General features: G+C 42.2%; 1 protein-coding gene across 3 annotated transcripts in view; it reads right to left on the bottom strand.

Moving 5' to 3' along the window:
* Nucleotides 1-13198, bottom strand: part of glis1b (GLIS family zinc finger 1b) — a 61685-nt gene that overhangs the window by 35379 nt on the left and 13108 nt on the right. For all 3 annotated transcript variants that reach the window (XM_072439240.1, XM_072439241.1, XM_072439242.1), the window contains exons 2-3: nt 6096-6219; nt 3741-5121 (exon numbers count right to left, since the gene is read on the bottom strand). In XM_072439240.1, the coding sequence (XP_072295341.1) occupies nt 3741-5121; nt 6096-6219 (1505 nt within the window). The remainder of the gene's footprint in view (nt 1-3740; nt 5122-6095; nt 6220-13198) is intronic.

Raw genomic sequence — 13198 nt, 5'->3', positions numbered from 1 at the left:
TTTACTTTAACTTGAGAGTAAATGTTGCTCCTGTATCAGTGCCATTACTTCACAAAACTGAATAACAATGCAGCTGTGGCTGACAGCTGCATCATTAAGTAATACTCAATATGACCAAAATAGAGGATTGTCCAATCAATGAAATCACCAGGCCTACTTTGAGTAGTATTTTCATAAGCACTTTGTACTTTAACTTGAGTCCACATTTTTAGTACTTGTTCCACGACTGCGTAGCACATATTTGACTTGTCAGAAAATCTAATATTCTAATAACAAAATCATTGCAGGCCTCCGTGTAATGAGCAGTATCAAATGAAGCTTAAACAGGTCTTTGTGTGTTAATTGATGGTCTCTCTGTTTGTGGTTTGTAAGTGTTCGAGACAGGCTTCAGGGCTCGAGGCTGGCGCAGGTACCAACACATTAATATCAACGTCAGTCGTCGGCCGCACAGAGCCCAGACAGCTCCAATTTCAGGCGCATTCAGAGGAAAAGTCGGGTCATGTGCCCAACCTTACTTTTAATTAGCTAATGGCACTCCCTGTTTCATCTCCACCACGTATGTGCTGATTTCTCACAAAAGACTCCATTTACACGCACCCTTTTCACTCTCTAAGTCTCGCTGTCTGCAGTAAAGGGATGTCTGCACTCTCTTCCAAAAATCAGTCTAGTAAATCTAAATATATATGTTTGTTGGTTCGCGCTGAAAAATTCTATGATCCACCTTTTTCCCCCAGAAAGTCGTCGTCCAACTTTCCTTCAACACGTGCTTTGATTGAGCGTGTCAGTGACGGTGTCTTTGACTGTCTGTCTGCTGAGAGCGAGTTTGGACACAGCCACGCTCAAGCAAAGAGGAGTTCTATCTTTATATTAAGCATCTGTTTACTTTTTTACATTACGGCCTTTAAAGCCTGAAAAAGTTTGATTTTAATTGTGTCTTTCATTACAGAACAATTTGAAAGTATCAGACTACAATGGACAGGAATGATTTGTAATTTTTTTCCTTCTGTCTTCCAGCGGTCAAATGGCTATAGAATTTTAATTTGGTATTTTGATATCAGTTTTAATTCATTTGTATGATATATAAACTATCAGTGACTCAGCATTTGAAATAAAAGTAAGCATATCGTGTACAAAAAGGTTTCCAGTGCACTATAACCCTATAATGAGAACTTCGTGCTGTTGCCAACAGTAAGTGATTTTACAAAAGCCAATAAAGCAACAAGCAGCAGCCTGAGTCGCGTGAACCTCTCCACGCACGGACTACAGGAGATGTTCTGACCTTCGGCACTCACAGCCTACAGATGCATCAAAATCCTCTGGAGCAACCTCTGAGAAAACAGAATAATATCAAAGTCTGGGACCATGTCAGGGCTACAATCACTGGATATATTTTTAATATTCAAACAGACACCAGCAAAAATGTAATAAACTAAAACAACAAGTGAATTAAGCATGAAACACAACAGGATATTGCTGTGAGATTAAGTTGTTTCCTTTTTGCCTGTGTCCCTCAGCGCTCGCCCGACACAACAGCCTAGGGCCCATTTTAATTGGAAAAGGAACCAACATCCATATAAATAATTTTAACCAAGACGCTCACATGTGTTTAAAAAAAGTGCCTTTTTAAACTAAGGTATTTCTTAAAATATTAGCCAGTGACAGGCGCATGTGGAGCTCGGAGTACGACTTCTTTGTTGTGATAATGACTTATTCCTGCCAAGACGCAGCATGAAGCAAATGCAGTGCAGCTGTATGTAAAAGATATAAAGTATGGGATATATGCGCCGAGAGAAGGCGAGGGACAGAAGAGAGATATGTTATGTTTGGACACGAGAGGAGTCGAGCTTCAGAGCGACCGGAGGAATCCGCTTCTGGAACCAAAATAAAGGATTAGTCCTGGTTATTCTGTGGCTCTGTCTCATTGGTTTCCTCTATACGAATGACTCGAATTCTTGGATGCTTTAGTCTATTCCGAAATATATCAGTGCTGTAACGTATCATTAAAAACACAAAAAGGGGAGGCTGGTAAAACATTAAAGTATGACATCATTTAACAAACTGTCTTGAGTATATATAGCAATGAACTTAAGGTCAAGTAGCATTTGAATTGCAGTTTGAAAACTATTAAGTGTCTAAATGAAAATTCATGATAATGGTAAAATTGACTAAAACCCTTATCAAAAGAGAGGAAAACCATTGTGATTTCCAGAGAACACATCATTGTTACAAGTGTTTTACCAAATAACATCACAACTCCTCTTTTTCAGATATTTCTACAGGGATTCTTGAGCAAAAATATAATAAAATCTGATGTGCACAAACAAGTCACTAAAATTATGAGGACAGAGTGAGTATATTTTCTCTGGCCTTCCAAGTTTATCTTTGAATTCCCAAATCAACACACAGTCAATCCCTACTGATTACAAGTGTTGACTCAAGCCTGAAAACCTTTCACTTCTTTGTTTATGTTCTGTCGGATGAGGAACTTGTGCAACCTTCCGTACACTGTGACGGATCAATACCTTCTATGTAAGCCTCACTGGAAACAATATTGCTTGCTATTATTGTTTGTCTGTGTGTGTCAAAAATCAGGGTGAGGGAAGTTAAGTGCCTGGGGCCGTACTGTACAGGGCCTCTTATTCACCGAGTGCAGCGGTGCATCCAAACGGGGCCCAAACTGTTCACAACCCACATATGGTAAACATCTCCAAAAAACAACCAAAAATGTAACAATAACTCATTCATGCACCTACAGTAAACCAAGTAGAGAAGAGGTAAACATTCACCGGTGTTTTGGCCGTCATGATTCAACTAAATATAACACAGCATTGCGGCCGGCCAAAAGCCAAAGGTCAGTCAGTTTTAACATTGTAATGAAATAATGTTTTTAAAGGTATTTTCGTACATTTAACATGAGATAGTTTTCCAGCGGCAAAAGAAACTTGTGAAAGATAGTTTACTTTGAAAGGAAAAACACTGTTGAGATAAAGCAGGTTCTGGAGAATGATTGCAGTCTCAGGTTTTTGGATAATTAGGTTTTGGAAAGCGTCCTGAAACAGAGGAGCACAGTTTCTGACAGAAGCTTTTGGTAAAACCTTTGAATTGAGCAAGACTCGCGCACGTTGCTGGCTATCCCTCTGTGGCTCAACTATCCAGACTACTATATTTCTCTGACTGTTTGGCTTGGATATGAAGCCAATTTACTTAATACTTGTGGGACAGCTAAACATTTAAAGCTCCCATTTAAAAGGATCAAGTGTAGGCATTGTTTAGTTATTTTAACCATATGTGTTGGCTTTTCATGATCTGAATCCCTTCTCCAAAAACACAGCACTCGTGAAAATAAACATGGCTTGGCCCTACACAAATTGTGGACTAATTGTGTATTTGGACTAAATCATTCTTGAGGTTCGAGGCTTTTTCCACTTTCTGGAGGACGCGAGGGAGTGACAGCTTGACAGTGATTAGTGTGTTGACTTGTGCAATTGGAGACTTACCTGTAACAAATACAACCTCAAATGTATTAAAACTGACATGGCAGTGCAGCCGACATCTTCTCGGCAATTTCCACTAAAAATACATTCATCATACATACATCATAACATCAAAGCAAAGAAAGGTGTTTTGTTAAAAGGCTGTGCAGCAGTGCAGGCTTGTTTTGGATATAATGTCCAATGAGACACAAATACTATATTGCATGTGTGAATGAACCAGTGTTAGAAGCACTGGCCATGACTCACCATGCACTTGTTGGGCTTCTCTCCAGAGTGAACCCTCATGTGAATGAGCAGCTTGTAGCGAGCGTTGAAGGGTTTGTAGCGGCGGATGCAGCCGGCCCAGAAACAGGTGAAGTCTTCTCCTTTTCTTTGATCAATGTGCACCTTCTCAATGTGCCGGACAAGCTCCTCCTGCTGGTCATAGGCAGCGCTGCAGTCGATCCAGCGACACACCTGTTTGTCCCCAAGAGCTCCCACGGGTAAGTCCTCGCGGTCTGCGTGTCTGTGGGACCCAAGAGGAGCTGTGGGGGCTGCTTTATGTCCCATGGAGGAGGCTGGGGCTGTTTGTTGGCTCTGATGGTGCAGGCCCCCTGGGCTTGGCCCCACGTACTGGTGCAGGTGGTAAGGGGGTGGCATGGCAGGACGAGGGGGGTGGGGATGATGCCCAACTCTCCCATTGACATGATGTTGATGATAGTGTTGCTGAAAGAGCTCGTCTTCGCTGGGAGTGAAATCGTCCAGTGGTTCCTGCTTCAGAGCAGCCCCTGATCTTTGGGACACCTCCATAAGAGCCTCACCCTCTGACTGTAGTGTCCCGGACATCCCGCTCAGGAGCAGCCCCAGTCCATCTGCGTCACCGTCTGCCCCCACTGCCCCCCGGCCCAGATGCATGGAGCTGTGCTCCTCACACAGCGTGTGGTCCTCAAGCTCCACTGATGACACTGAAGAGGCGGACGAGGACAGAGACAGCAGGCAGGAGGCAGGGGATGACAGTTGGCACCTGTCCTGTCCTGGAGCAGGCTGGGGGCTTCGCTGAGGTGGGGGCTTGTACGGGGCGTCCCGAGTGCAGGATGCAGTGGGCGGAGATGAGGATGAGAAGCCTGTTCTGTGGCTTGGCGAATGGTGGAATCCGTTGCGGGAGACCATGGACATTTGTGAAGAGCAGATGCTGGTGTCGTCGATGGTTGTAGCGGCAGCAGCGGGAGACGCTGTGGCTGCAGACTGCGAGGCCAGGGACAGGCAGTGCCTCTTCAGCCTGTTAGAACCAAGTCGCCGCGCTGAATGATGGGAGCCCGATGGGGACAAAGCCAGCGGGGAGGAGCCATCTTCATTATTAAAGGGTTGTGATGTGTCTGCTGACACGACACTGCTAACAGCGTTTACTGTACATATGCTACTAACGCTATAGCTAACGTGTAGACCTCCAGTCAGTTTGGCCTTTGTCGCCCCTAAAATGATGTCCTCCTTTAAGTTCTGGTATCCCGCATGTGTTGTGTTGGGTCCCATGCTGTATCCCATTGAAGCCTCTTGTTTGATCTGGTAAGAGAGAGGAGAGTGAACCCCGTTGGTTTGGCACAAACTGGGAGAGGCCACCGGTAACGTCCTGGAGAAGTCTGAGGACGATCTGTTCAGAGAGACACAGCAATATGAGCAGCATTAGTTTGAGCCCGATGACAGACATGGCAGCAAGTCCTTCCCACCAGGAGAGGGTCTGCTGCCCCCCCCCCCCCCCTGCAATTTCCATTAATCTACAAAAACTATAGTTAAAAATGAACAAACCAACACAAATGCTAATGGGATAAAACTAATATGATACTAAGCAGAAGCTGAACAATTAGAATGCAGGAACAGGAAAGGTTGTGTTGTTACGCTAGTCTAAAAGTGTGGGCTTTACAGGAGTGCGGCTGAGGCTGAGAGGCCTGACAGGCTTTGATGACAGGAAGGGTTAAATGTGGGTATAAACAGGGAGTCAACTGTTTTGGTGGCATAATTGCAGCTTATAAAGGGGTCACCATCTACAATACTGTGTATTATGGTGGGAATCTTTGCCCCGCTGAATGGAACCCACAGGTCATATTTCTCCATGCGTTGCTGTGATCTTCTACATAATCATTGCTGTCAGTTGGCTCATTATGGATTTTGTCCAAAGCCCCTGAGTGATGTGAGAAGAGCTCTCCTTTCTCTGTTCTGTCTCATGAAGGATACGTCTTTGTCTCTGCCCTGAACACAGCGAGGGAACAGCAGACACTCACTTTGTCTTGACTGCAAATACAGGCTGGACGTCACTGTTTAAGAGCTACACTTCCTGTTCGGCTACAAAATAGCAGATAAGTCTCAGGACTTATCTGTCAGGAGCGCTTCACTGAGCCACGGGAATCCAGTTTGACTTGACTAACTGTATCCACATACGGCAAACAGCAAGCACACTCATTGAACATAGTAAATGCTTTGGTGTTGTTTTTAAAGAGTAGGCAAAGATGTTCATGGTAGTGTATGTACAGCTCAGAAAAGATCATAAATCCACATTGAACCTACATTGTATCTGTAATACTAAACCCAGAAGTAAAAGAGGAGCTACAGTGAATAGTGTTAGTTGACCTGGAGTCCTGGTGCAGGGCGTCGTGCAGCAGCAGCTCAGGCCGGTCACAATGGAGGCTCTGGGAGAACAGTGAGTGAGCCCTGTCATCCCCAACGTTCTTCTCTGAGCAGAACGAGCCACTGACTGAGACACAGAGACAAGAAAAATGTAAGCACACAATAACAATGTAGATTATGTACTAACATAAATAATGCAATACATGTGAATATGGCACAAGGGAGAAAGTTCAATAGTAAGATCCCATTAAGTGAAGCCTGTTTTATTGTGATTAATCTTGCTGTTGGTGAATGTTGTTCTGTTCGTGTCAAGGCTTTGCATAAGGTCCAGGTGATATGAAACATGGATAAGGATCTATCTGTGGACATGAGGTCATGCAATGCATTGTGGAAGCAATCACACTCAGCCATCTTTTGATTGTGATCTATAAGTTATTTATATGTTATCTCTGTCTTTCTTTTCTGAACAGCACATTTGTCGCAGAGTAGAGGTAATTCAAATAATAACAATAATAATAATGAAGTAATTTCAATATATACAAATCAGGACATGTTGCTTTCACTAGAACTAGAGGTTCCTAAATGACAGAAAAGACCTTTTAAGTTGGTTAAGGTTTAGCCTCCTGGTCATTGGAACTTCTGTTGACTTCAACCTTTTGTATTGTGTTTTTATATGTGTGAGAAACACATATCATGGAAACAAAACAACCTCATGTTCACTTCACATACATTTAACACACTTTTTATAAATACTGAATATTAAGGTGGGCGATATGGCGATAAAAACTCAAATCTAATCTGGTGAACATCTCTTTTTTTGTGAAATCATCATATTCCAGTGCTTCTCTGTTTAATGCAGCTGAAGACTCAAACACGGTCCATTTCCCCACCCACTTTGGTCATTGGTCAGTCATGCTCTGAGTGAGTGACAACTGGATCTAACCAAACACAGTTAAGTGTAAACTCTCAGATGATGTCTTTTGAAACCAATGAATGGCAGATAAAAAGATACTGGATGAATAGTGATATTATATTTATTTTCCCAGGCATTGTATTCTATCTCTGTCTATGGATTGTAGACATATGGGCACTTGCAGTCCTAAAAGATGTAGTTGATATGATTGTCTGTCGTTCCTCAGATTGTAGTGGGCCTGGACCTCCTCCGGCTGCAGAAGGTCTCTGGGAGGTGAGGAGGTGACTAAACCACTTCTGGTCTTGGTTAAAACATAAATCATCTGAACACTTCATAACCGTAGACCGATGACAGTTCTGTGCTCTGACCATGTCTTTCCACAGTCTCAAAGCTGGATGTGATAAACTGTCTCAAAATGCAGGACATTGTTAGAGGCTAGAAGGCTCATCATGAATCAAGACCAAGACACTCCTCCGGGGACCTCCAGTTTAAGATCAAATTGTTTCAGTAAAAATAAACTTACTTGTCGGACACAGACACCCGAAACTGGCTAAGTTTGGCTCAAGACTTCTTGGACACTACAACCCTGGCTGGTCTTGGTGGTCATGTAGAAATCCTCCTAAAGGATTTCACTTTTGTGGTTAAAGTCATCATGAAATCAGGTGCAATAAAATGTTCAATTCCAGCTTCTTTGAGTTGTAATGTTTACTCTGACTTGGATGTGGTAGAACCATGAAAGTCTGTGTAAGTGGTCCCCTGCCTCTGGTTTAAAAATGACATCATGTGTGATGAGTGTCAGTTTGGCCTCCACAGTCCAAATGCAGAAAATCAACACAAATAAATAAAGCAGTGCAATTAAATTTTTGGAAATAATGTTACTGAATGACATAATGCACCTGGTCGGTCTCAGGAACAGGTAAATCTTTCCCCCAATAATAATACCCGATGCTCACTGCTCTTTTTAAAAATACAAGATGGCCAAATGCCAGGAAAAAATCCAAATAAATGGGAAAAGCACGAGACAATCCCAGGAGACTGATTACACGCCTGCAACTCTCTACAACAGGGCAATAATACAAGCATTGTTTCCCAGCACAACTTTCTGACATCGAAATATTCACTTGGCAGCCTCTCTCACAAAAGAAATACAAACATTAAAGATACGCTACAAAACTGTAATATCTACGCCACACATTAATCAACTTTAACGTGATTTTATTGTGTAGGATATCAAAGTGTTCTAAATGAGTGTTTAAGATCTTGATCCTTTTGCCATGCAGAGTTTGTGCTCGAGTGGTTTAGGGCTTTGCAACATTAACAGAATCAGTCATGCTCTGCTCAGGGTAACGGCCTCCTTAACATGTGCTGCCTTGGCCGGGACCCAACAGTAAATTCAGTTTATATTGAATGTGTGCCACGGTAATTCAGCGTTGAACTTTCATTGTGTGTTAGAGCCGAGTTTGATCAAGACATAGGCAAAGAGAAGGAGAAGGAGGACGGAGGGGAAATGTAAGACATCCAGAAAAAGTGACAAAAGTAACATGAGATGACCAGGCTGATATGAAGTGTGGATAATTAGGATGTCAAACAAGGTTTTCAGTTCCTCTTAACCTTTACGCACATTATCAAAGCAAATGGACCAAATTCTTGTGTTTTAAAGGTCCCATAACATGCAAAATCAACTTTTCAGAGCTTTTAACCTTCTCACATTGCTATTTGTGCTTCATTTATGTCCAGAGTTTTTTTTTTTGATTGATTCCCGCAGTTTTTAGCTATATTACAGACCATCTCCTTTCCTCGAATCTCCAAACTGACGGGGGGTAGACACAAGACCGCGTCATAATCACAGGCACGCGTCACCATCCCCCCTCCCGTCTGACGCCTCCCGCTCCCTTCCCCCCGGCTCCGCGCTGCTGCAGGCTCGTCTTTGCTGCTTCGATTTACGACGAAACACGGCTCAAAGAGGCCCAAAACGTCATTAATGATATCGCACTCTTTACTATTATCACAATGGTGAAGGTTTATGAGGCAATTGATGCAGCAACCGGGAAAATAAACGGAGAGAAGTTCTATCCAATACCGAAAAACCAGGAAATAAGAGCGCGATGGACATAAGACTTTTATATATATAGATATAGATATAGATATATCTGTTCTGCGCACGCTGTAGAATAAACACCAGATTTATTTCGGCTCAAAGTAGTGTTGATCTGAAGTTCTATCGTTTCTCACTCACTCGCGCGGCAGGAGCGCGCAGCGCGGAGCAGACAGCTGTGGGGCTACGTCACGGGTGGGCGGGGCACACACGGAGACTACGTCACGGGTGGGCGGGGGAGCCAGATCGCTCTTCGCAAGGGTGGGGGCAAATATCAAACCAAGCCGTTTGCATTTCCGGGTTGGTGAGGGGGTCCAAGGTCTGGGTGATATTTCTTAACTATTATGTTAAGGGTGTTGCACAACCCTTATTATTATCAATCATACACTTAGGATTGACTACAAAACGTGGAAAGAAAGCATGTTATGGCACCTTTAAAGTACAATAAATTACGACAAATATGCTCAAAATTGACAAGAACGTGGCATTGGATGTCGTGGATCAAGCTCAAGAATAACTGACTGGTGTTTTGACCCACTTTCTGATGGTTCTCTGACAAAAAAAAGAAAGAAATGATGAACTTTTTGTTTTTACAGTTTCCAAATTGACAATGATGGACTTTTCCTTGACAGAGATATACAAAGCTTATATCAAGATAGGCCCATATTATGTTAGTACTAATAAAGGAGGTGCATTTTTAAATGTTTATCTTATGTTTAGGAATCAGGGTTTTGTAGGCACTTAGTTTACAAGTGCACTACTGTGTCTATTTACAGTAAGTGGTTGAGAGCGATCAGGGTGGCATTATATTCACAGATGCAAGTATTCATTCACAATTTAGGATGCCACTGGAGGGCCATGTGGGCAGGCAAACCAGAGCCACAGGCCACAGCTGCCCCGAGACAGATGTGCTGGCTCATCCTCACAGAGACCAGGCTGTCACACTCAAAACACACACTTAACCTCGAAAAACAAATGAGTTTCTTAGGTAAAAAGTGATAATTATAGCTAAAATTAAGTAGCTTCCTTCTGATCAATTCTGAAACATTTCTTCTCTGCTTGTATCGATGAACAAGACAATGTAGTAAGTTCTGGCCCTTAAATGCTTGACCTATTAAAAGTCTGTAACGTTAAATATCCTACTAGATAAGATTTACAAACCATTGGACATAAAGCCATCCTTTTTCTTCCTCATCAGTCAGTTCGATGTAGTGGTTTGGATTAGAGCTGAACAGTTTGAGAAAAATATCTAATTGCAATTTTTATTATTTATTTTAAATAACAGATTCATGTTCAAAGCTCAGATTTTAAATGCGTCCAGACAAAAAGACCAAGGCAAAACCTATGTAGGCCAGAACATGTTTGTACAGATCTGGGTTTGCAGTGTTTTATTATTTATTGATTTATTGACCTTTATTTAACCAGGAAAGTCCCATTGAGATTTATTTTGTGGAGGAAAAGATGGTGGTGCTTGAAAAAGTAATATGATTATTCTTGCAGGCCTAGTTTGGATAACGAATTTGACATTGTTTTTTTTACATATGCTGCCATTTCGGACACCATCTTTTACCTTAATCATTTTCAGGGTTTGGGTGAGTTCTATGTTGACCCGTCTGCTGTCTCAATACATCATAAATCATAAATATGTCATAAACTTGTCAAAAAGAAAGAATATTCCCGAGGCAGCTCAAGAGATGCTGAATAAATGGGTTGTTTGACACTTAGTATGCTCTATTTCACATGAATACAAAACTAATTCCTCAAACAAGAGTGTAATTATAAATGGATATACGAAGATATCTGAGAAGTTGTTTTTGGACATGTATGATTAGTTTTTGGCTCTGGCGGTGAAGGAAAACGAGGTTCCAATCACCCTGCAATATGCTGCCTCTGATGTCATCCATTTGTCATAGTTTCTTCTTGTTGAAATCCTTCAGGAACGCAGTGTGTGCAACTGCAGGACTCAGACGCATCGTGACCGCGAGTGGAAAGAGCACTTGAGTCCTCTTTCCCTCCCTCTGATTAATGAAGCTACAGTGACGATGGCGGCCCAGAAAAAAGACAATAGACAGGAACAATGAACCAGCGCAGACCCAATAATTCAGTTAATTAGAGCGCGGCTGGATGTTTGGTTGTGGTCGCTGTAACGGTGATTACATTGATTTGCATGCTGGCTGACGTTCCCACCGGGGATCGTGTCCAGTTGGGGTGCAGTGTAATGGTAAACCTACTGGAGCGGCCTGAGGGGCTGATGATGAGAGTCATGTTCAAGTTCAATGTTGTGCCTTGGCTAAAAACTCTCTCCTGACCTCAGTGACTAATAACTGACTAATAAAGATTTGCAGACACATGTCTCCAATCTAACAGGACTTAACCCTTGGAAACGTGGCCATTATCCCAATACTGTTCCAATAACAGTGTTCTTATACTGTATATAAATCCTCAGAATGTATGCACAAGAACAAGTTTGGACAATGGAATGTGAATAAAAGGGATTTTAACAAACAACCCATGTACAACCATAAAAGATAAAAAGCATGAATGGCTGAAAAAAGTGTCTGAAGCTTCATAAACTGTAAAGGCAATGCCAGGTTGAACATTATGGTTAAATCTAATCTAATCCCTGCAATTTAATCAGTGGAAAGAAAACAAAGACATTTTACGAGCATAAAAAACAATACAAATTATTGATATGATTAAATAGGACAAGTCCAACACTGGCTTGTAATGAGCATCATATTTATATCATCGTAATTGTCATCTGTACTAGAACAGATACAGCGATACAGTGGCATTATTAAATCAAAATGTCAAAAAGAATAAACTATTTCATCAACAACACACTTTATTAGCAAATATTCTCTATCTTGAAGCATTCAGTCACCATAATCTGTCCATTATTTGGTTGAAAATATGTTTAAAAAGTCTAAATGTGCAATAGAAATCATCATTTGACGAATTGAAAAAAGAGTCGTTAGTTGCAGCCTTATTTAAGTTCCTCTGTATAACATTGAGACGTGTTGCTAACTTGGCACCGAACAACACAGCGATTATTCCCTCTCTCCTGAAACACTTGAGTAGATCAATCCAAAGTGACACACAGTTAAAAGTTAGTGTTGTCGTCTTTCTGCCTCGATGCTTCTCACAGCTCAATCTCCCCGGCGTCCACAGACAATAGCAGCGCTTCATCTGATCAGCAGATGGGCTGGAGGAGACCATTATTAACTGTAATTGTTGGTAATCTGAGGCGATTTTTTATTTGGGTGACACTTCATTTTCGATAATTCTCGCTTCTCCCTTTTAAGTCACCTCAGCGCGGCGTTAAGTGCCCGAGCGAGACCGTGCTTGTGCCAGCGTTTAATGCCTTCAAGTCTTCAGGGCTCGAATTAAAAGCAGATGTTACGATGGATAGACGGTTTAGGGGGAGCGATCAGAGGTGTACAGTACTTAAAGTGTAAAAAAAGGGGGGCGAGATGTCAAGAGTGTGATGCAAACATCTGAACTCTGAGGTACAACAAGCTGCCAGAACCACAAGACGGATTCCTCTGGAAATCTAAGGTGACACCTCAACCGTTCTGACTTGGGCCCCATAAATCTTAGCATTCAGCACTTAAACAGTTAATAATGATCATTTTATTCTCATCTCCTCGCGCCCACCCCACCTGCTATGCCCCCCCCCATCCCTTTCAGTTCCTCACATATGGGACAAACTCGGCGAACAGAACCAGGATGCACTGCTCTTGTCTGGCGCAGATGTTGTGTATTACAGACTAAAGCCTTTCCCGGCTTCACTGAATCTCATAACTCATGTCTATATTTGTGTCTGGTGCATAGGTCCGGAACTTATTTGTTTTCTTAGTAAACCCGAGGGCACAAGTAAATGAAAAATAACATGTCTAAGAGAAAGAGGGGGTGAGAGAGCTCTTCTTGAGGCAGGTGTGAAGCGAGGGAATTACAGTCAAATGTCTGTGTTTTATCAGGATTACATGTGCAGGAGACCGGGACCTTTAGAACATGATGAGTGTTGGTCAATGTTATATGAGCGTAATAATGAGGAATGTTTTCTGGATTAGAATATATTGAATTGTGATTCCAGAA

This window comes from Eucyclogobius newberryi, unplaced genomic scaffold, assembly GCF_026437365.1.
Source record: "Eucyclogobius newberryi isolate DKJ021-1_F unplaced genomic scaffold, fEucNew1.0.hap1 SCAF_9, whole genome shotgun sequence".
Taxonomy (NCBI): domain Eukaryota; kingdom Metazoa; phylum Chordata; class Actinopteri; order Gobiiformes; family Gobiidae; genus Eucyclogobius; species Eucyclogobius newberryi.
Note: the sequence above shows the minus strand (reverse complement) of the source record. Positions and strands in the feature narration are given on the sequence as shown.